General features: G+C 56.2%; 1 protein-coding gene across 2 annotated transcripts; it reads left to right on the top strand.

The window, feature by feature from the left end:
• The first annotated feature begins 1894 nt into the window (after window positions 1-1894).
• Window positions 1895-21749, top strand: SMTNL2 (smoothelin like 2). 2 transcript variants are annotated; one of them, XM_033091813.1, is made up of 8 exons: window positions 1895-2421; window positions 9856-9946; window positions 10476-10718; window positions 11415-11490; window positions 12495-12674; window positions 13757-13874; window positions 14264-14415; window positions 21189-21749. In XM_033091813.1, the coding sequence occupies exons 1-8, from the start codon at window positions 2023-2025 to the stop codon at window positions 21313-21315; spliced, it is 1386 nt and encodes a 461-aa protein (XP_032947704.1). In that variant the 5' UTR covers window positions 1895-2022; the 3' UTR covers window positions 21316-21749. The 2 variants fall into 2 exon arrangements, with proteins under 2 accessions (XP_032947704.1, XP_032947705.1); XM_033091814.1 differs by lacking the exon at window positions 1895-2421 and adding an exon at window positions 3555-3573.
• Window positions 21750-22587: the final 838 nt, after the last annotated feature.

Raw genomic sequence — 22587 nt, 5'->3', positions numbered from 1 at the left:
GCCCCCAAACAGCCCCTCCCGGATATTCTCATGGTGGATCCAAACAGACAAGAGAACCTACATGAGATAGGAGAGTGTGGATGAGTCCCGGGAAGCCAGTCTCTCCAGTCTCTCACTTCTTCCTCACTATTGAGATTCCCACCCCCAGAGAGGGACCCGGCCAGGCTTCTTTCCCCTGGAGGATGGGAGAGAAGGCTGGACCCCTGCCACCCCCACCTATGCTGCTGGTCCAGGTGCACATTGGCTGTGGGGCCAGGGGTCAAGCTGTCCAGTCCCTTCTAAGACGTCCCTCCATGGTCCTTCCTTGGGTCCTGCAAAGAAAGGGACTGGGTTTTTCTGGCTGTGATCAGGGTCCCTGAACTCCAGGCTCCCATGCTCAGACCTGTAGGGGCTACAAGTGCCATCTGGGGTGGAAGCTGCAGCAGCAGTGTCTCTCACGGTCTCTACCAAACATTTTACCCAAAGAAAGAATGCAGGGAGCGGTTTGGTTCACCCTGTCCAGACAGCTACTTGGAACACACACACGCACACACACATGCAACATGCACGCCTTTTGGCACTTGACTTTCTCATGAAATAATTGCTGGAAGGCTGCTTGGATTAGGTAACCCAGCATTCCTTCCTGTCCCCACGGTGGAGGGCGAAGGGGATCAGCATTCAGCATCTGTTATACTGATCTAGCTCCTTTGGGGCAGTGCAGGCCAGTCCCGGAGGTCTGTGGCTCCAAACATCTTTGGAAGCCTCATATGACAGGAACAAGCCTTTCAGGTCTCTCATCCCTGCAGTCATCTGGCTGTGCCTGCCCAGCCACAGGGACCCCTTCAGGTGGGCCAGGCCTGGGAAGGAAAAGGCTAATCAGGAAAGTTTTTTTTGCACAGAGAAGGACGGTATGTGCCCATTTTTAAGTCCGTTTTACACTACAGTGTACATGGAAACTTACAGTGTCTTTGTCCGTCATCCTATCATCCTGAAGGAACAACTGTTTCCACTCCTCCCCTTCTTGTGAGGGTTCAGGGCAGGTGTTAGAAAGGAGGAATAGTTGGGCTCAGGCATAAAAAAAAAAAGTGTTGAGAGGGAATAGAGGTGAGAGCCTCGCCTGTGGATAGAGGCTAGGGACTGAGATTGATGGAGGGGGTGGGTGATTAGTCCCAAAGTCACCCATCCCAGGAATTGGAGATTACACCCTTTCCTCTCTGACCTCCGCCTCTCCTGATCTAACAGGACTCCCTTGATGAGCCTGGAGCCGCTATTGAATTGGCCGGAGGGCACAAAGATAGAGCTACACAGAATGGGGCTGGGAGGCAAAAGTGCATAATTGCAGAGACAGGGAGGGAACCTCACCAACTGCCTCCTTCTCTCTTAGGTCTTATAACAGGTGCAAGAAAATCCAGGCGAAGGTCCCACAGGTGAGTATGTGCTCGTGAGAGCCGTGCCCACGGTGTAGAGAGGACAGTGCCCAGCACAGGGTGAGGGTCACGGGGCAATTCTGGGGACTGGTGCTGCTATTCTCGGGTCTCCCTGAGTAGTGGGTACGTCCCCATCTCCAGGAGGACAACGGCCCTGCGGGTGAGAGCGCCTAGTGAATGCGTAACCCGTGTCTGTGGTCTCCAAAGCAAAGTCCACTCAGGAGTCAAGGCCTTCTTCCGGTGGGCCTGCAGCCCCTACCCCGGGCCACACGTCGCTCCTCATAGGTCAAGGCGGCTCGGACTCAGCGCTGACCCGGTAGCTAGCAACGCCAAAGGTGGGGCGAGCTCTTCTTCTGCGCCTCTGAGGGGCCCCCACCCCGCACCTTCCCGCGGGTCTCCAGGGGGCGGGGTGTCCCCAAGCCGGCCCCGCCTCCGAGGTCCCGCCCCCGCGTGGCGCCCAGTCCCCGGGCTCGAGGGTCCGCCCCGCCCTCCGCCCGCCTCTCCCACCGCCCCTCCGGCGAGCCCAGCTGGGGAAGGCCAGTCGAGGCCCGGCGCTGCGGAGCTTGGCTTCTCTCGCTGCCAGGTCCGGTCTCAGTCCGCTGCAACCCGCTCCGCCATGGAGCCGGCCCCCGACGCCGCGGAAGCATGCACGGTGCGCGAGGCTCTGGGCCGTTACGAGGCGGCGCTGGAGGGCGCGGTGCGCGCGCTGCACGAGGACATGCAGGGGCTGCAGCGCGGTGTGGAGCGGCGCGTGGCCGAGGCGCTGCGCCTGGCCGGCCCGCTGGCGCGCACGGTGGCCGAGCTGCAGCGCGACAACCAGAGGCTGCAGGCGCAGCTCGAGCGCTTGACGCGCCAGGTGGAGGCACTGGGCTTGGCGACCGGGCTGTCCCCTGCGCCCGGGACACCAGGCACGCCCAGCCCTCCGCCCGCGCCCGGTGTTCGGGACCGAGCGCCCCGCCTGGGCACCGCACGCTTCGCCAGCCATGCCACCTTCTCGCTGTCCGGCCGCAGCCAGGTAAGCCTGGGAGAGCGCGTGCGCGTGCGCTGGGGAATGGGGTTCTGCAGGTGCCGCCCTGCCATCCCGACTGCGTACGTCTGCTGGGCGGGTGTGGGGGTGTGGGGTGTGTGTGTGGGGGGCTCTGCCTCCACCCGCCACTAGGATTCGGTGGTGGGAATCCCGCCGCTACTCTGGAGTTGAAGAAGACCCAGACGCACTGTCTTAGCCCGCCCGCTGCACCTGTCTCGGGCCCCCTCCCTTCTTTGGAGATGGGCCCTGTTTGCTCCGATTTCTGTCTTCCTCTCCCCGCTGTCCCAAGACACTAAGGGTTTGGGCTCTGAGTCCGGCCCCTGACCATTGTACACCACCCGGGGCCCCGCTGGGGTGTTGGAATGGTCAGCACCCGCTACGCCCCCACCGCCCTTTTCGCCCCCCTCCCCCATGTTGCCGCTTCACTGAGGCCTGACGGTTCGGTTATCAATTAACCCAGATTGAGAACTCAAGCCCCTGTGTGTGGGTAGGACACCATCTGGTCAGGTGAAGCGGCCTTTGGGAACTCGCATTGCAGGGGGCAAATCCCTTACCGTGAAGGTAGAGACGGGGAAACCAGCCTTGAGCAGTCTGTAGATTCCTGGGCTCAGTGACTGGCTAGAGGCCACACCGCCTGGGGGTGGGGCGGAGGCCGGTGTGGACCGGTGACTACCCTGAGCACGGGGCCTCTTGGAGTGGCTGGTTAGAATGTTTTCATGGTGTGTGCAGTGGCCCTTGGGTGGGATTTTCCACCCTGCTCAGGCATGTGCCCTGGGGTTGGGTTTCCAGGGTCTGGTCTGAGTAGTCTGCACCTGCTGCCGCTCCTTGGTTCAATCCATCAGGCACTCAGGTCTCCAGTGTGTACCTCAGGGGTCCAGGGGGAGGGGGATCAGATTAGCCCTTGGAAGTCCCAGTCTGGGTGGAAGGTGGCCCTAGATGGAGCAGAATCAATTGTGCAGGCAGTCAGCAGATGTTCTGCTGCAAACACCATCGTCCTTCCCCAGTGGGTGTCCCAGGAAGGCTTTGTGCTGAAGGCTCAGGGCTTGCTGCTGCTGGTGTAGATATGCAGGGGTGCTATGGGGGGCTGTGCATGCAGCCTCAGGAAGACTAAAAAGGACGCCCTGGCCAGAGGGGAGCTGGGTGAGTATGAGAGTGGAGGGGTAAGTTGTGAAGGTCCCTTGGCTGCTGGGCAAGGGAGCTGGGCTTTGCCTCAGGACGTGAGAGGTACTTCAACTTGTGCTGTGGCAGAGCCCCTGGGTGACCCAGTGCTCCGTGTGAAGTGGACTGTAATTCTGCCCTATGAGCATGATACACTACATGTCCATGGCATAAAGTCACCACTGTGGGCTCACACATGCCCAATAAACCGTGTCATCGGCTGTTTCTGAGGTTTTATTTTAACACGCGTTTGTTTGCTGCTTGTCTGCTTATGGAAGCAGCTGCCCAAGTCTTAACAAAAATACTCCCAGTCATATATGTATGAATATGTGTACATGCATACGTGTACACATATAAGAGGATTCTCTCCAGTCATCTAACCTTTTCAGTGGGAGTTGGTCATGATCACCTGAGGTGAGCTGTCCTCTTGCTTATGGGGGTGGTCTGTGAGGGGCGCTGGACACGGGAGGGGCAGGGTCCTCCTTGTATCTGGCAAGCTCCCTCCAGGATGGGTGGTGAGTTGAAGGGTGGCTGGAGACAGGCTAAGTTGGTTGTGATGGTCCAAGGAGAGAGGATGGTCATAGCTGGGGCAGTAGTGGGTGGATGGAGAGCTGGGCTGCCTTGGAGATGGGTCTCAGAGGGGGAACCAGCAGGGTGAGATAGTCTTTGGATGTGAGCAGGGAGGCAGCGAGAGGAGCCCTACCTGGGGGACTGGCTGGGTCACAGACCTGGTGGAGATCCTGGGTTCCATTTGGGTCGGGTTGAGTGTGAGGGGCTGTGGAACATCCAGGGTGAAGCTGTCGCAGAGCAGGTGGAGTCGTGGATCCGCTGCCCAGAGCGGTCAAAGCCGCAGCTTAGGGAGACAACAGGGCAGAGCTGGTCGTTGAAGTCCTAGAGTGGGCGAGGTCTTCAGGGCAGTTGTACAGCAGGAGAGGGTGGGCAGAAGTCCTGCGCAGAGGCAGAGGCGCTGCCAGGGAGCTAGAAGGCCCCGGAGAGCCCACTCTTAGGAATGGAGAGGAGAGCTTCCTGGAAGAGGAGGTTGGAGGTCAGCAGGGAGGCTGCAGTGGGTGGGGGGAGAGTATGGAGACAGAGTTGGGGAGTAGGTTGCAGACTTCGGAAAGGCCTGGCCTGAGGTGGAACAGCAGGCATCGCTGAGGACTGTGGGTGGAGGACGGTCAGGGTCGCCAGTGGGGTCAGACGCTCACTTCCTGGCCTGGACGTAGCTTCCCCCACCTGACTAGAAGCACAGTCAGGTCCCCATGTCTCTTGCAGCCCACCTCTCAGGAGTGTGACACAGGCTCCCAGCTGGTTTCTGGCAGTGACGGCGGCTGTGTGGAACCATCCATCCAACATGTTCCTGCTTATGTGCCGTGACCAGAATCGTGTGATCAGGGGCTCGGTCATGAACAGGGAATCAGGGCTCTAGGGCAAGACTGGACAGGGTCACGGCTGGGTGCCAGAGCTGCTGCTTCTCTGGCCTCTCATACCCCCTTGTCTATGTTGTGGGGGAGGGGAGTGGTCTGGGTGTGAGGGTCTCATCCCTACACGCCAGCCTGGGGCAGCTGTGGTCAGGCATTGTGGAGGCTGGTGTTACATCACCCCTCTGTAATGAGCAGTGAGACTGGGAGACACTTTTGCATCCTGCTCTTTCAAAGTGGGGACTGTAGGAGTTGGAGGGGCCGGGGTCATACTCAGCATGTAAATGTTCCCTGAACTCAGTGCGGAAAGGGTTGATCAAGCAATCTACTGTGAATACACAAACCTGACCTTGCTAAGGACCTTGCTCATCTGGGTAAGACAGGTCCGATGGGATCCAGGTGGTGAGGAAACAGGAGTAGCCAGGGAGGCCTCGGGAGGAGGAAGAGGGCAGGAGGGCAGGGCAGTGGGATGGGAGAAATCAGGGAGGACTCCCTGTATGAGGCCCCGGAGCAGACAGGAGCTGGTTTAGGCACTTTTGCTGTGAGGCCTTGGGGGCACCTCCTTCCCGCTGGACCTCAGTTGCCTTGTATCTAAACCAAGCGTGCGTGGCACAGTCCAGTTGGACCTGCCGCACGGGGCTGGGTAGTTACAACAGTAACGTCGGCCTAATCTGTTTACAAAAGTGTCCATAGAGCCACGGCTCTATGGCTGGGGGCCTGCAGTGGATGGCGGCAGCCTGAGGCCAGGCCAGGCCCTGCAGCCTGGGCCACAGTTGTTCCCTGGAAAAGTCCTTGGCTGAGCTGGAGCCACTGGGTCCCCATGGCCAAGGCAGTGGAGTCCCTCAGGAACTACTGCCAGGAGCGCGGTGTCAGGCCCGGCCATGAAAGAAACCAGACTCGCCTTATCTGCCTTCCTTTCCCAGACACACTGTGTGATAAGGGAGTTAAATGCTTTAGGGAGAAGTTTGAATTGAGTCTTTAAAACTATGGTGTGAGTGAGGAGGAGGGTGGGGCATCCGTGTGTTAACCAGCTTAAGATAGGGGTTCTGGCCGTGTGGGCTGGGGACATGCGTGGGCTCCCGTGTCCACACATGAGCCCGTATGGGGTCAGGCAGCACTGAGAGTGTCAATATTATTCCTGCTCTCACAAAAGTATTTAAACACTTCTCCAGTGAGAGGGTTCCTGAAATCAGGTTTATCGCAGCCCCTGCCTTTCCCCTAACATTTCCCAGGCCCCGGGCTCTCTCATGGGAGCCTCCCCTTCTTAAAACAAAGCCCAGACAGGGATCTTGGAAGTGCTAGAGCAGGACCAGCTCCTGTCCCCAGGGCTGTCCAGTGATTTCTGCCCAGCACACAGAGGTCCCTCCCTGCTTCCCTTCCCTTTGGCCGAGGCAGGCTGCCCTCCACTGGGGGAAGTCCACTGGGAGAGTATGCCCAAGGCCTCCATGGATGGGCTTGGGATCCGGAGAATGCTCGCTCCAGCCCAGCCTGGCTTCTTGGTTTCAGGGCTCAGGTGCTGTTGGGGTGGCTACCCCACTCACACCTGGCTTCTTCCCCCTTGAGGGGCGCACCAAGGCTTACCCTGCCCCAGGTCCTGGGAGACATATGTGTCTTGAATTGTCTTCTCTGCCCTCTGGAAGGCCAGGGTACTTTGTGGGCAGAGCCCTGGGTTGGGATAGACTTGAGTCCCAAACCTTGGCTCTGCTAATGCCTTTAGTCTAGATGTCAGGTTTGGGGTGACCCTTCTCACACTGGGCTTGCGTGATGATGGGTAGGAGGGTGGTCTCCGAATAGCCCCTTGGCCTGAGGTGTGGGCAGAGACTTTTTCCTGGGTGAGGAGTGGCTTCAGTCTCCGGATGGGGCAGTGAGGGCAGGGGAACCTGGAAGTTAGGGCTCAGCCCTCACCCGGCTGCAGCCCAGGCTCCTAGCACAAGCTCTCTATCCCCTTCCCCTCTGCTTTGCCAAGACCCTTTGGCAGGAATCTTCCTGGTAGCGTCTGGTCCCTTGGGGCATTATGGGGGGTGTGGGCCTGCAACGTGCAGGGGCAAGCGTGTCTGTGGGGCCCCCCCACAGAGACCCACATTCCTGGGAAAATGGTTTTGCCATCAGCCTGTCCCTCCAGGCCCCTGTCTGGACCTGTGGAACCTGTTGGACCAGAGCAGGGTGGGTGGGGGGACATGGAGACCCCAGTGCTGGGTGGAACCTGGTGATAGGTGGGGGCTGGGGTTCAGGAGGGACTGGCCGTTTCTCCCTCCCCTGCTGAGTTGACTTCAAGTTAGCAATGCCCTTCCCACTCTGGGGTGCCAGGAGATACCCCCTACCCTTCTCCATTGTTCCTATGAGTAGGCCTGGCCGCTCCCCCTCTGTCTTCCTGAATCTGAAATTGAGGGGTCACCTCCTGTCCAAGGCCAGGCTCTGAGTCCTGTCCTCTCTCACTTCCCCAGAGACCCCACCTCTAGAGGGTCCCTACACCTTGCTGGCGCCTTTCTCTCAGCCTATAAATGTCCTACTCCTTCCATCTGGAAGAATCCCTCAAACCCCTTTTACCCTCTCCCCCCATGGCTAAAGTTACTGTGTGGTCTCCATTTCTCTCTGGCTTCTCCCCCAGGCCGTCTCCTGTCCCCTCCCCTCGCCTCTGATTCAGTTCCTAAACCGTCACCAGTGACCTCCTTTTTTGCTAAACCCAATGGATGCATTTTAGATCTCATCCTGACCTTCTTTTCCTTGACCTGACGCCACCTTTAGACGCTGCTGACGTGCCTGGCTTCCTGATACACTCCTACCTGTCTTTCTCAACATTCTTCTGGTGTTCGTCCCACCTACCTGGCTGCTCCTTCTCAGTCTCATCTGCAGATGCCTCTTTTGCCCCTGAAATGTGGTGCCTCGTCCCCGGCCCTGTCCGCCCAGAGTCAGCTCTTCCGCTGCTGTGCTCTGGATGGAAGACTCCTGTTTCTCCATCGTTTGTCTGTCTTTCCTCCTAAACTTCACACTCAAATACCCAGCTGCTTCCTGGCCTCAACTCCCTGATGCCCCAGGGCACCTTCCCCTAGTCCTGTCCCAACCGGAAGTACTTGTTTCCTCGCCAACGCCCCCTCCCTTCCTGGCCACCTCACTCAGGCCTGAGGCCCACGCTTGGAAGAGGCATGGTGTCCTCCTCTCCCTGCACAGCCACTCACTCTCCCCAAAGCTCCGAGTCCTTCTTGCCGCCATTCACCTTCCCTCTGCCCCATCTTTCTTTCTCCGGGACTAGTGAGGTGGCTGGCCATCTGGTTTCCCCATTCCACGCCACTCTCTCACTGGCTTCTGAAGAATGTTCCTAAAACACACAGCTGATGACCTTCAACTCCTTTTTGTCCAAGGAGTCAAGTCCAAGTTCTCGGCACTGGCACCTTGGGCTGCACAGTGCTTCGGCAGCCACCGGATCAGTATGTTGTGCCCTGATGTCTGTCAGCTTTTGCAGACACTAGTCACTCTGCTGGGAATGGCCTTCCCTCCTTGTCCACCTGGCTTGCTCTAGATTTGGCTCAAGCACTCCTGCCTCTGGGAAGCCCTCCCTGGCCCACTGGGCTGGATGACGTCTGTCTTAGGCACACCCTCAGGCAGCCTTGGTGCCATCTGGTCGAGGTCCTTGTTCCCCCACCAGACTGAGTCCTCTGTGGCAGGTGGCCACCTCCTGCACTGGTTGCAGAAGTAGCTGAGCTGTCTGGGGCTGGGGATGGGCTTTTGTTACCTGGGAACCTCATAGACAAGGGGGCCAGCCTGGAGGCATCTAGGGAGAGGTGTAGCCAACCTCTCAGGCCATCCATTGTGAGTTCTCAGTAGAACCCCTGGTAGGGTTCTGCCTCGATCCCCCTCTTGCCAGCAGACCCCAGCAGACTGCGAGCCCTTCACACCTCCCTCATTGTGTGAAGGGCAGCACCATGGTTGAGGAGAATGTCCCTTCTGGCCACAGGTCGTGGCTGTTTCTCACTGTGTAGCCTTGGACTGTGCACGCCCTCTCTCTCAGCCCCCAAATCCCCTCTGTAAAATGGGGCTGGTAGCACCTCCCTGGGAGGATAGAAGCAAGTTGGTATATGTGACATGCCCAGAAAAAGGGCCTGACACTTGATAGATGCTCAAAATGGTACTTGCGTAGCCTGCTCCCAGACCTGAAACAAAAAAACTGAGACTCAGAGGGGGCATGACCTGTCCCAGGTCACCTGGTCCCAGGTCACCTGGTGGTTGGCAGCACAGGATGCCAGGCTCCCCCGCTGGTTCTTGGTCTTGGCTCTCTCTACAGCCCTTCCGCACTGCTGCATCCTAGGGTGGAGGGAGGGGCCCCCTGGAGACAATCAAGCCCCTGTGCTTTGGACATCTGGGCAAATCTTGGGACCCTGCATCCAATGAGAAGGCCTCAGCATGAGGGCCCCCACCGTCGGCTCAGAAGAACCTTATGTATGTCTCTGGGTTTCGGCTGTTCCCACACAGGCAGCCACACCAGCCTGCCACCTGGAATGAGCCGGAGCCAGGCTCTCCTGACCCCTTCGTCTGGTCCAGCCAGGGGGAGGGGAGGGACCACCTTGAACACTCCTTTCGAACCCTCTGTCTTGGCCTTTGTCCCTAGCATTTTTGGGCTCTGGGTGAGTCCAGAGGAGGTATTTGCCTTACAGGGTCCCAGGGGCTCAGCAGCTGGGGCTGGGTCCTCCCCAGCTTGCTGTGTTTCCTTGGCTCATCACTGTATGTCCTGGGGGCTGTCTCTCTCACACATGAGTGTTGTTTGCCCTGCCGGAACCACATGTGGGGAGTGATTTTGGGGGTAGGCTGCCCGCTCTGGCTGACAGGGCCCCCACCGTGTTTGTGTCTCTAGAGTGTGGATCATCGTGATGAAGCCAGCGAGTCAGAGATGAGAAGGACCTCCAACCCATGCATTATTGAGAATGGACACCAACCAGGGACAGGTAGGGGCCAACTGCAGAGGCTGGCTGGCTGGCTTTGGGGGTCAGGGTTTTAGTGGCCAGGCATCTGTGCCAGGGCATCCCTTGGCTGGGAGGGAAGACTTGAGCTTGAACCCCAACATATGGAGAAGCTGCCAGGAGAACAGCTTGATTCAGTGTGAAGTAGACTTTTTCAACGCAGAGGGAAATGGGAGATCTCGGAAAGTGGCAAGGCCTTCCTGTTTGTTTCTGGAGGAATGTAAGCAGGGGCTGAGGAATCCTGCACTGAGCAGGGTTGAGAGGGCACTGACACGCCCACTAGTGTTCATTGACCTGGCTGTGAGGGGAAGTTGGAGCCGAGGTCAGCTCTGGTTGGAGCAGCGAGAAGTCCCCAGGAGGGAGAGGGCACGGAGACGGGAGAGGTCAGGGAGACCGCGGAGATAGGGGGTAGCCGGAAGTGGGTTCAGGGAGGCTGGAGCTCGCCTGGGGGTGTGAGGCCCCTGTGGCTGCCATGACTGACACCTCCCGCCCTCCCGCTGGTCACACGTTCCAGGTCCAGGTGACGGACCCCCTGAAGCCGCCCAGCCTTTCCCAGCTCCAGAGCCGCCCAAGCCTCGCCCTGCGAGCCTCCCCTTGCGGCTGCCCCACCAGCCGGTCACGGCCATCACGCGGGTCTCCGAGAGGTTTTCTGGGGAGACCTCGACCACAGGTCTCTCGCCCACGTCTGCCACCATCCTGGGGGGCCTCAGCTCGAGCCCCAGCGACACCAGCACACCCTGGACTCCCAGTTCCACTGGTAGGAGCAGGGGAGCAGGGGCTTAGGGGTTGACCCCACCTCTGGTCCGGGAGGGTGGGCAGGAGCTGGGGGATTAGCAAGAGACTCAGAAAACTTGGGGCAAAGCCCTAGTGCCCCCTCTGCCTGTCACTGTGACCCCCTTCTCTACGCTGTCTGTGCCATCCAGTGGGCCCAACCTTGCCTAACTCCTCTCCCAGAAATGCCGTGAAGTAGCGTCATCTTCTGCAGGTGACAACCCTGGCTCTTAATTATTACTGGTTGAGGTTGTGGTTAGAAGGTGGCCGCTTACCCTGGACATTTTGGCATAATCCTCCTTCCCCCACCCCCCCGCCCCCGCACCCTGCCCATGGTCAGGTGTCAGTGGTAGACCTGAGGTGGGGCTCTGTGGGCCTCCAAAATGAGGGTTCGGGAACAAAATGTTTGCTGGCTACGTAGCACAGGAGGCCCTGGGCCCTCTGTTCTCAAAAGCAGGTGGGGACACTTTAAAAGACCTCTTTAATGTCATTGCTCTCTGTTCCCAGCCTCCTTTCTGCTCAACTGTTGGCCAAGGTGGGGCCAGCTTAGCCCAGGGGACCTGCCTGTCTGTGGAGTGATGCTCAGTAAATGCACAGGGCTGGGTCACAGCAGGGAGGCAGAAGGGACTGCCCCTCCCTGCCACCAGGGTTTGTTCTTTCTCTCCTTCCCTTTGTTCTGCAGAGAAGAATTCTTCTCTCCCACTGTCTTTGTTGGGCTCTGGCTATGGGGCAGTGACAGCAGGCAGAAACAATGACAGGTGAGTCAGGGCTCTTGTTCCCATGTTCCTGGTGGGTGGGGTCATCGCTCCCCAGGTGTCATCTGGGCTTTGCCTTGGACCCAGGATGCCCAGGCCACCTGCAGGGAGCTCCCTGTGCTGGTCGCAGGAGGAGGTACACTCCTTGGGTTGGTGCCTCCAGAGAACTAAGGCAGCAGGGTTGCTGGGTAGGATTGGAGCAGGCGAAATGAGGCAGCGGGGTTTGGCTGGAGAGTTTTGTTGGGAGAAATATGGCTGCAGGCTGGTTTCTCTATGGACCCTTCAAAGCAAGTCTGTCAAAAGATTGGAAGAGTGTCTCAGTCCCCCTGGAGGAAGGAGGGTAAGAGCATGTCTCCCACTGTCCTCTTCATCCACCCACCCTGGCTGGGGTCCCTCGAGCTGGGGTACTTCCTGCCTGTGGACTGTGGAGGTACCTGAAGAGGCCGTAGGCTGGGGAAAGCCTGCAGGGAGTTGTGGTACAGGCCTCCGCCTGGCCTGTAGGTGTCCCCGCATTGCCCAAGGCCAGCTGGGCTGTGGGGGTTGGGGGGAGGTAGGGTTGGAGGACTGGCTTGGCTTTCTTTTTTCTCTTAATAATAAAAGAGTTGTGACTTTCTGGCAAAGGTTCCAGTGAGGGAAAACAAAGGGGGTCTTATCTATTGGTGGTGGAGGAGGGGAGTCTGGTCCTGGTGGGACTGGTTCTGGGTCCACCTCCCGCCTAAGAGGATGCTCCCAGCCTGCCCCAGGCACTGACACCCTCACTCATGAGGGGGCCCAGTCTCCCTCCCTGAGTTGGGCGTGCTGGCCAGGCTGCCTGCTTCAGACAGCAGCTCAGTTCAGAAAACCTGCCTAACCGGTCAGAGACTAGAGCAAGTGGTACTTTCTTTCCGCCTGCCACGGTAGCCCCCATTTCTGTCTCATTCCTCACTCAGTGGGGAGGAGGAGCCTGGGGCTTGTGTAAGCGATTGATGGCTGGACCTGTATTCCTGACTCGGTGGTTCTCTCCTCAGCCCAGCTCTAGTAACGCCTCCCCAGTCGCCCCCGTCCCCACAGCCGCCAGCCACCGCTCAGGCCCATCGCCAGGGGGAGCGCCGCCGGGAGCTGGTGAGGTCACAGACGCTGCCTCGCACCTCCAGTGCTCAGGCTCGGAAGGCCTTGTTTGAGAAGTGGGAGCAGGATACAGCGGGCAAGTACGGACACTAGTGCCCAGACCAGGGGGCCCCCAGAGTAGGTCCAGATCCAGACTAGGCTCAGGAGGGCACAGCACAGCAAAACTGGCCCTGTCCTACATCCCATGGGTCCTTCCCTAAGATGTGACCTCTTGGGCAAGACACAGGTCAGAACTGGGCCCCAGGGTGGGCCGGGGGCAGGGAGCCAGGCAAGGCCTCATGAAAGCCCTCCTCTGTCCCCCATTCTCAGAGGGGTCCCTGGGATGCCCTCACACCCACGTTCTTTGTGGGTGGTAGCCCCTTTGGTTTCTGGGTATGACTGGAAGACCAGAAGGTCCGTCGATTGGGATTCCCACGAGGAGCCGGGAAGTGACACACAGGACCAGAGTGCCGACTGGTCCACTGTCATGCCTCGAACCTCCCCATTGGAGATGGGACCCAGGCTTGCCCACTTATCTGGCCCTCCTGTCGATGCACGGTAGTGATGCCTGTTGCTGGCAGGGTGCAGCCCAGGCCTGAGATGATGAAAGGACCCCAGGGCTGGCTCCTGAGGCTCCGACTCTAGTGAGGGAGAGAGAGACTCAGGGAGTGTCCCCACTGGCGCAAACCACCTCATCTCAGTTGTTAGGGAGTGTCCTTGGGGCCCAGAGGAGGAAAGCATCCTTCTAGGCGGGGAAAGAGCCATCAGGGTGGGCGGCCTCAGAGGGAGGCCCATAAAGAGCCGTTGGATAAGGGGGAAGGAGGTTTCAGCAGGGGCAGAGGCAGGAGCACAGGGCCGTGCAGGCTCAGATCCTCTGAACCAAGGTTGCCAAGTGACTGCTGATTCCAAGTGTGGGAAATAATCAGGCCACCTGGAGGCTGGAAGGGGGGATGGTCCCGCTGACACCATCAAGGGCAGCTATGTAGCTGGTGTGCAGGGCTCATGCCTGGATATGGACATGGGATGTGAGGGACACTTTGTGCTGACAGAGCGTCCCCTGGGTGAACGGAGCAGCGGGGGCCATCTTCCCAGTGGTGTGGGAAAGGCTGGGGCCGTCCCTGCCTCTCAAGGAAGATGGCAGCTGAGGGGCGGCCCCCACAGCAGGCCTGTGTTCTCTCCACAGGGGGAAAGGCGAGGCCCGGGCCAAGCTGAAGCGCTCCCAGAGCTTCGGGGTAGCCAGCGCTAGCAGCATCAAGCAGATCTTGCTTGAATGGTGCCGCAGCAAGACACTTGGTTACCAGGTGAGCCCAGGGTCCCGCCGCGGGCCCTGGGAACCCCGGCCAGAAGCCTGGCTGAGCATCCCCGTAACTCGTTTCCCTGACCAGGGCAAGAGCCCCAGGCTGGGGCAGAGAGTAAGAGCTAGAGCAATTATGCCTTTCCAGTCGGTCCCTAGCTGCCTGCAGCGTGTGGTTAGAAATCCCAGGAGTCCTGTATCGGGACCCGAGCAGACTGGTCTAGGGCACCTTACAGGGTGAAGTCTGGTGACTCCAGCTTGTGGCTGAGCTGGGTGGATGGTGGACCTCGGGGAAGGGCTGGGAGAATCTGCTCGTGGGATTGAACTGGGTGGGGGAGCCGAGGTGGGTGGGGGCTGTACCCTCACCTTGCTGTGTGGACCTCGCCTCACTCGCAGCACGTGGACCTGCAGAACTTCTCCTCCAGCTGGAGTGATGGGATGGCCTTCTGTGCCCTGGTGCACTCGTTCTTCCCTGATGCCTTCGACTACAGCACCCTGAGCCCCACGCAACGGCAGAAGAACTTCGAGCTGGCCTTCACCATGGCAGAGTGAGTGTGGTGGTCCCGCTGGCGACCAGCCAGGCTCTCTGCTCGGTGCACCTGCCCTCTTTCTTGGGTGCCCAGCCTCTGGTAGGTGGTCTGGGAAACCAGCCACAGACAGGGCATGACGGGCAGTGGGATAGTGTCCTCCCTGGGCTGGTGGACAGATGCAGTTGCCTGGGTGCGACACAGCCACCGACCAGTAGGAAATGGAACGTGTCTGCCTGGGAGACATTAAAAGAACTTCTCCCGTAAGTGGATTTTGCTTCCCTAAACATGTTCTAGCATTCACATGAAATTGCCCACCTCTGAAGACCTGCTCATCGGGAGAAGATTGGGTGGGGGCAGCTGTGGGATCAGGCGGCATCGGGGAAGCCAGTGGGGATTTGGTTATTGTCTGAGGGTAAACTCCAGAGCATCAGGAGCACCGTGAGGCGGGATGTATCTGCCAGCGCTGTGGCGCGGGTGCATTCATCCTGAGTCCGAGAGGGACTCCTTACAAAGGGGTAGGCAGGAGTGAGGGAGCCGAGCCAGGCGCAGTGCAGTAGCCGCCGGGTACTCAGCTTAAAGTTAGCAAACTGGGCAGCGTAGCTGTGTGCAGAGGGCTGGCAGATAGAGCTGTGCTTTTGGGCAGTGGATTGGAGGGGGGATACATATTCTGCCCTCACCCTCCTTCTGCCCTCACTCCAGGGCCTCCTGCTGGCTGAACGAACACAAGCAGAAGGCAGAAAGCGGGGAAGCCATTGCTGTGGTCCATCGAGGCCCCAGGGTAGCGTGGGGCACAGATGAGGGTGTTCGGGGCTGCCTGATGCTAAGCCTCGGGGTGCTAAGGCGAGGAAGGTCAGAGGGAACGAGAGGCTCCCCAGAGCTGAGTTTCCTGGAGGGAACATTTCTCACTCTTTCTTGCTCGCCCACCTGCCTTCGTGCCTGTGACCTAAGCGTCTGCTAGCGACCTGCGTCTGGCCCCCTTTGTTTCTTGTCTGCGTCCCCAGTGCCCATGTCCAGGAGGTGCTCTCCGGTGCTTGTTGAGTTGGCCTTGACTGCCCTCCTCACTCCATTCCCTGCCCAACCTCCCAGCCTCACTCACCCCAGCCCCCCACACCCAGCTGAGCCTGGCCAGGAAAGGAGTCAGAGCCAGCAGGTGACAAGACCCATACTTGGTATCATAGGTCTCACCTTGAGCCCAGGCAGCCGCCCCGCTCTGAGCAGCAGCTTTCACTCTGGGGGCAGAATGGAGACCTGGCTCTGAGCTCCTTGGCCCAAGTTGTTGGAACATGAGTATTGCCCCTGTTGTGTTGTCTCGGATGACGCGCTTGTACTCTCGGCCCCCTCGGGGTCATAAGAACTCCTTGTATACTTTAAAAGCCTTCTCTTTCTTGGCTGCTTGGGATTAGCTGTCATCCTAATTGCAGAAACAGCTTTGGATGGAGTGTGTTATGCAACTGGATCCAGACGATGGTGAAGTAGAGCCAAGTGCATGATGTTGGGGAGGGGTGCCTCCCCAGGACGAGGCCCAGCTGCCTGAAGCCCAGAAATGGGGGGACTGTCAAAAATAAGACTGTCAGTCTGCAGTGCTGGGGCCATGACATGGGCACCCCAAGGCCCACCCCAGCTGGGTGAGGCCACACTCAAGTTACAGAGTTCTTTTCCATCAAGTCTAGTGGGCCAGGTGGTGGTGCCAACTCATGCCTTGGTTGCCTTGGGCACTCTCAGCCCTGGACCAGGCTGGGCTGTCCAGGGCTGGCTGTGGTAGGGAGAGGGAGGCTGTGGGCCACGGGGTGGCGGCCCTGCACCCCAGCTCCCAGGGAACACAGCTTCCCTTGGCAGCTAGAGCCAGAGCGATTCGTGGGTCTGTGTTCCCAGCACAAGCTTTGAGCTCACGGAGCCTCCAGACTCCAAACAGATGTTTCTTCTGTTCCCAGCCTGGGAGAGCAGTGGTGGAGACTGCTCCAGGTTTAGGCTCCCTCCTCCCCAGAGCAAACAGCGGGGGTAAAAAAACTTGGCCCTGCCTCCCTGTGGCCTGAGCCTGCTCCTGGTTGGGGAGGGGAGGTTGGTCTGCCAGACCCCTGAGACGAATTCTAGCTTTTCTGCTGACTCGAGGGGGTGGGGAGGGGCGCCCACAGCAGGCCTGTATGGGGAGCTTGCTCAGAGTCTGGGAAGGTGCCTCCTCTCATGAGTCAGCCAGGACATTACCTCACAGGTACTCAGGGGAGACGGCTGGGAAGGGCCTGCCTGTCCTAGGCCTCTTGGGAGGACAGCAGCTTGGATCACCCAGTTGTTTGGACAATAGGCTGGTTAGAGGAGCTGGAAAGAAAGCACAGGGACACCTGCTTGAGGATACTGGCTACTACTTTCTTAATATACAGTATATTCCTTAGGTTTGCCAGCCAAAGCCAGGCAGGTATGCGGGGCTGTTAGAAGCCACCAAGAGCCACGTAGGCAGCAGGAATGTGCTAAGAAGGGTAGTGTGGGAGCAGAGAAGCCTGGGCTCTGATGAAGGCACAACCTTTGGAAGGGAAAGGAGGACCCGGATGGGGCCTCCACACGTTGAGTCCACCTTGAATCAGGAAAGAAAAGTTTCCTAACCCTTCCTTCCATGAACAACTGCCTTAAAAGCACAGAGACGCCTCAGGAACCTGTGGAGTAAAAGTGGCTTGAGCTGTCCCTTCCCCCAATAATTCACAGTCCCAAAGATTCCCCGTGGCCTAATCTGTGTGAGCAATGTGGTGTTGATAGCAAAACGAGCTCCCCTTGCGGAACAGGTGTTCAGGGCCTGGAAAGCAGGAGGACCAGCCCCTTTTATGGGTGCTTTACCCTCTGCACCCTTCTCCCCTCATCTCCCACGGAGCCAGACATTCTGCCCGAGGCTCCCAATTGCCCTGTGGGGAATGTGCCCTGCTCTCGGGTTACCCCAAGCAGAAGGGGCTTCCAGGCTATTTGTAGTGTCCATGTGTCTCTGCCTAAAACCAAATAGGACGCTGCAGCCCAAGCCCTGGCATCTTGGTCTCAGAGAAGGCTTAAACAAATAAAAATAACCCCTCAAACCCCTCCTTCCTCTCCCTTCCAAGCCAGCCCTGTGGGGGCTGAAGATCACAATAGAGTGGTGTAGGAGAAAACCCTGTAAGCCCTTTTGAACCCCAAACAAGGTGGAGCTAAGTAGATTCATCTGCTAATAGGCAGATGTTAACTCTGGTTCTTGCCATGTGGTGACATTGGAAGTGATTTGTATTTTCTGCTTTGGACTATTCCATGTTGTTTGAATTATTTAACACAAGCTTGTATCATTTTTACAAAAGCAGTTTTATGTTTTTAAATTGAAAAGGCAGTTGGGGGCCTCTAATATTTGAGACTGAAATATTTTTTATAAAAGTCCAGTCTGGTCATCATTTTTCTTGTCTCATATCCTGTCTCATGAGCTGTGTCTGCAGCTTCTGGCAATCTTGTCATTGATGTGGTGGTGTGTGGGGTAGGGCGGGGACCAGAGGGATGTGGCCCCGTCCCCTGGTTGTTTGCTGGGGAAGCCAGCACCTTGCCCACGGCTTCCTGGCTGGTGGTGGAGGGTGATGCCAGGGTGAGGCCTTAGCTCCTGTCCTAACCGCCATCTTGATCTTTGAGGACTCGCTGCCTGGGCAGGGATGTCATTACTAGGAAGGAAATGCAGCCTCGAGGAGGAAGAAGGGGGTCAGCTCGCTCTCCCTGCACCTCTCCCAAGTAGGACAACGCTTGGGACATGCCAGTAGTTCTGCGTGCCTTCTGTGAAGAAGGCGAGAAAGAAATTAGAACCAGCTCGGCGGACAGGGTCCCAGGTACCCTTTGGGGCAGTGAAGGAAACAGATATTTAGTTTCAGGAAAAGACATGCATATAAAGATTCTCTTCCAACACGTGAAAGGCTCTTTTGTAGGGGGAAAAATAATCAGCCTTGTGAGACCGATCGATATGAAGTACCAAGAGGGAAAAGAGCATGAGAAACTAAGAGTAAACTTTGTCATGGCCAGTGCCACCTGCAGAGGGATTCGAATTGTCCTTGGAGGAAATGAGGGCCCCTTCCTTGGACCTGGACGTGAGCAAGGCAGAGCAGGGCCTTCATACAGATGGCTGGTGCTTCTGATGGAGGAGTTTGGAGAATGATATTTCAGTGCTCTTCCAAGTCTGAGGTTCAGGGTTCTACTGCTGCCCTCATTTCCTAGGGGGGCTGCTGAGGCCACAGCTGTCAGTGGGGATACCGTGCGCACATGTGCAGAGCCTGCTCACACACGCCTGAGATCCTCTGACAGCAGCCTTGGGAGGGAGGAAGGGAGGGAAAGCGAGAGGGAGGGAAGGCAGGTGCTGCAGGTGAGGAGGAGGGCACCAGATGCTAAGTGATAGCTCAGGAAGGTGAAGTCAGGTCCCTGGAGGACTCTCAAAGAACTCAGATTTTCAATCCTTGACCATTGACAAAGCACTTTGGCATGACTCCCCTTGTCAGAGTACCGACTTCCCTGACACCGAGCCCTGCCCTGGCCTGTCCTGGGGCGCAAGAGTGCCCGCTCATTGGGCCAAAGCACTCGCCACCCCACAAAGCTGTTGGATTCCCTTACAGGCTGCCCGCTCCAAACTGAGGGGAGGCAGCGATGGGATCTGGGACAGATGTCTCCATTTCACCTTGACATTTGGTTTCTGATAGAAGGCCTGGCGCCAGGCCAGTGCCACAAAGCAGGGCCCCGTGCTAATGTCATGGTCCTTGTCTTGGGAGCATACAAGCCCAGGAGGTAATAGGGACGGATGGTGGAAAGTGCTGCACGAACCATTGCACTGGTTCACAAGTTCTGGGGTCCACGGCACATGAAGACACGCAACCTCCCAAAGAGGAGCAGAGGGGGAGCCCATGGGGAGGGGGAGCAGGGGCAGGAGGAGCAGGGGCGGGAGTCTGTTTTTCTGCCGAGGAAAGGCGAAGCAACTGCTAGAGCGAGGATCTGAACCGGGCAATCTAGGTTTCAAATGTTGGCCTCTTTTCCCCTGTGATCCCCTCTCCTTCATAAAGTGAGGCATGATAATAAAAACAGCAATAATAATAATCTCTAATGTTTATTGAGCTCTTTCTGTGTGCCAGGCACTGTTCTACTGTGTTTCCCCCCAAAATAAGACCTAGCCAGACAATCAGCTCTAATGCATCTTTTGGAGCAAAAATTAATATAAGACCCGGTCTTATTTTACTATAAGACCCGGTATAATATAATATAATATAATATAATATAATATAATATAATATAATATAATATAATATAATATAATATAATACTGGGTCTTATATTAATTTTTGCTCCAAAAGACGCATTAGAGCTGATTGTCCGGCTACGTCTTATTTTCGGGGAAACACAGTATCTTGTTTGCATGGATTAGTCCACACCACCCTGTGCAGTGGTTATTATTCCAGATGGGGAAACTGAGGCCCAGAGTCTCTTGCTCAAAGTCACATAGCTAGTAAGGATGGAACTGGGATGGAAACTCTAGTAGTCATGCACTTATTGACATGGGGAAGAAAAAGACTGGGGACACCTGGAACTACCAAAGTGCACACAGCTGTTGAAGGAAGGACACTGACGATTGGACAAGTGCAATCATTTTGTGCTTTCCGTTCTGCCTGGTAACGTCAGGACAGCCACATCTGGCACCCAGGGGAAGCATTGCTCAGCATTCCAGAGGACGAGGACATCGGCTGTTATTTCAAGACTCAGTGCTGAGATACTCAGTGCAATCAATGTACCTGAACTGGATACCCATCTTTCCGCTTCCACGAGACCTTGAAGCGGGGGCCCTCAGCCCGCTCCCAGCTGGGACGGCACAGGGATCAGCTTTCTTTCCAGCCCAGTGAAAGGCCCAAGTTTCCACACGCATCTACACTAGAGGCAGAGGGCCTGGGGTGGGGGTAGGGGGTGCGGGTAGGTGACAAGATGATTTTAGGCAATTTTTTAAACATCCATAGACAATAAATTTAGTGGCTCATGACCAGCATGAAGAAAAGATGAAAGAGGTGGGGAGATAAATAAAGATGAAATATAAATATTGGTAGTAGAAAGGATCAGTAGTTTTGTGAAACTTTATTTCCACATATGTGTACGTGTTTGCTGAATCATGATGGAAAACATCTTTCTATAGGTCGTGGTAAAAAAAAGTTTTAAAACATTGTTTTAGGAGGCAGATGGGTGAATTTACTTTATTCTTTTTACGGCAGGTCCTTGAGTAACATTGTTTTGTTACAATGATGAGATGCCATAGGAATGTAACTCTTGACTCTTAGTTATATTAATTAGCCTATGGTAAAATTGATTTTGTCACACGTCATTTCATTTAAGTCACAGAACCTATCCGCGACGTTAAATAAGGACTTACCGTGTATTTTTATAGTTCATGCTGACTTTCCATATACTGCTGATATCATTGAATTTTGTAGTGAAATTTAAGTTTTACATTTTATTAATAAAAAGTAGACGAAATTAAAAAAAATGTACTTTTTAAGTAGAACTATAACCTACTGAGATTTCAAGGTGAAATTTCATTTCCCTGAAAATTGACATTAACTCAAATCAAAATAGAAGTTGCATAGGTGGTTCGTGAATGTGGGAATTTGGGAAATGCTGTGTTAGACTGTGACTCTAAAGGTTCTCCTGGGGTAAGAACCTTTAGAGTTGGGGGCCCCTTGGCAGCCTCCAGCTCCAGGCTGAGTTCTGTTCTCGGGGTGATGACGGCCGTGGGGCTGGTTGATTGTGGGGACCTTCGTTGTGACGGGGCGTCTGTGTTTCAGGAACCTGGCTAACTGCGAACGCCTCATCGAAGTGGATGACATGATGGTGATGGGCCGCAAGCCAGACCCCATGTGTGTCTTCACTTACGTCCAGTCGCTGTACAACCACCTGCGTCGCTTTGAGTGAAGCCCTTTGGGCCTGGCGCGCCACCATTGCAAGCCCAGGAGGAGACTGTGGGGCCCCCTGGCTTCCCCGAGTCAGGAGGGCCCGAGAAGAGTTGCGTTTTGGTGTGAGCGCTGTTTGTTCTGTGGTGTGTGACGACGCTGCGGTCCTGCCCAGCTGTGTTACTGAGTAAAGCACTGCTGCGCTGCCTGCGCCCCCACTGTGTTGATCACAGCCAGGGCTCGAAGGAAAAGGAAAAATTACCAGAGAGAGAGAGAGAGAGAGAGAGAGAGAGAGAGAGAGAGAGAGAGAAATTGGTGCTAAGTAATTATCTTCCTTAAAAAAATGCTTGTCTGTAGATCCTGGAATGCTAAATCACAATTTTCCCTCTGGTGAATCTGAACCATTGGTTTCACAGGGTTACACTGATTACCAAATTTTTTTTTTTTTTTTTAAATCAAAATACCCAGAGTTTTTTACTTCCTCACACTATTGTAGGTTCCTTCCTCCCTCCCTCTGGGCCACTGCCAGGAAACAGAAAGACGGCTTGCTTAATCAGCAGCTTGACAAAGAAGACCGAAGTCTTGGGAAGAAAGTGTTTAATCACTCCCAGGTCCTAGGCAACAGATGACCTTCAAGTCACCTCGGCTCTCTGGGGAGATGGGAAAGCTCTCGACTGTCCCAAAGTGCTCCTGTCCTTCCCGGGAGGCCCCACAAGTGTTAGGCTAAGAATAGGTTCTCGTAGAGTTAACACTTTTGGGGCCGGACAGGCCCTTTGTGTAGAGAGGTAGTGTTTATTCACAGCTTTTTTCTAGGGAATATGCTGCAGATATTTATAAAAAGTAACTCCATCTGTACCGTTGACCATTTGTACATAAAAAGATGTGTCGCACTTCGCTTGGGGTTTGTGATTTCTGTTTGGGGGACATGGGGACCGTGACTAAGAGATTTTGCACACATTCCAAATGAAAGTCTACTTAAATGCTCCCTTAACTGTTTCTGCACCTAAATCACATGCCCAGAAAGTTGAAAATCACATTTGCTCATCTCCGTTTGTCGAAGGAGCGTGAACAGAGAGTGCCCCCTTGCAGATCTGTCCCTGGATGGAGACTGACCTATCTGTGATGCACAGGGGTCTGCCGGGGCAGGCTCTGGGGTGGTCCTGCACGTGGAGGAAGACCATCCAGGAGCGCGGGTTTATTTTCACAGCTGTTTGGTGGTAGGCTTTACATCTTTGGATCCTATAAAGCCACAGCCATCAGCTTATGCTAATTCAAGAACCGTTTTCTCATTGGG

This window comes from Rhinolophus ferrumequinum, chromosome 21 (assembly GCF_004115265.2).
Source record: "Rhinolophus ferrumequinum isolate MPI-CBG mRhiFer1 chromosome 21, mRhiFer1_v1.p, whole genome shotgun sequence".
NCBI lineage: Eukaryota > Metazoa > Chordata > Mammalia > Chiroptera > Rhinolophidae > Rhinolophus > Rhinolophus ferrumequinum.
The sequence above is the reverse complement of the archived record's forward strand: the minus strand, read 5'-3'. Positions and strand labels throughout refer to the sequence as shown.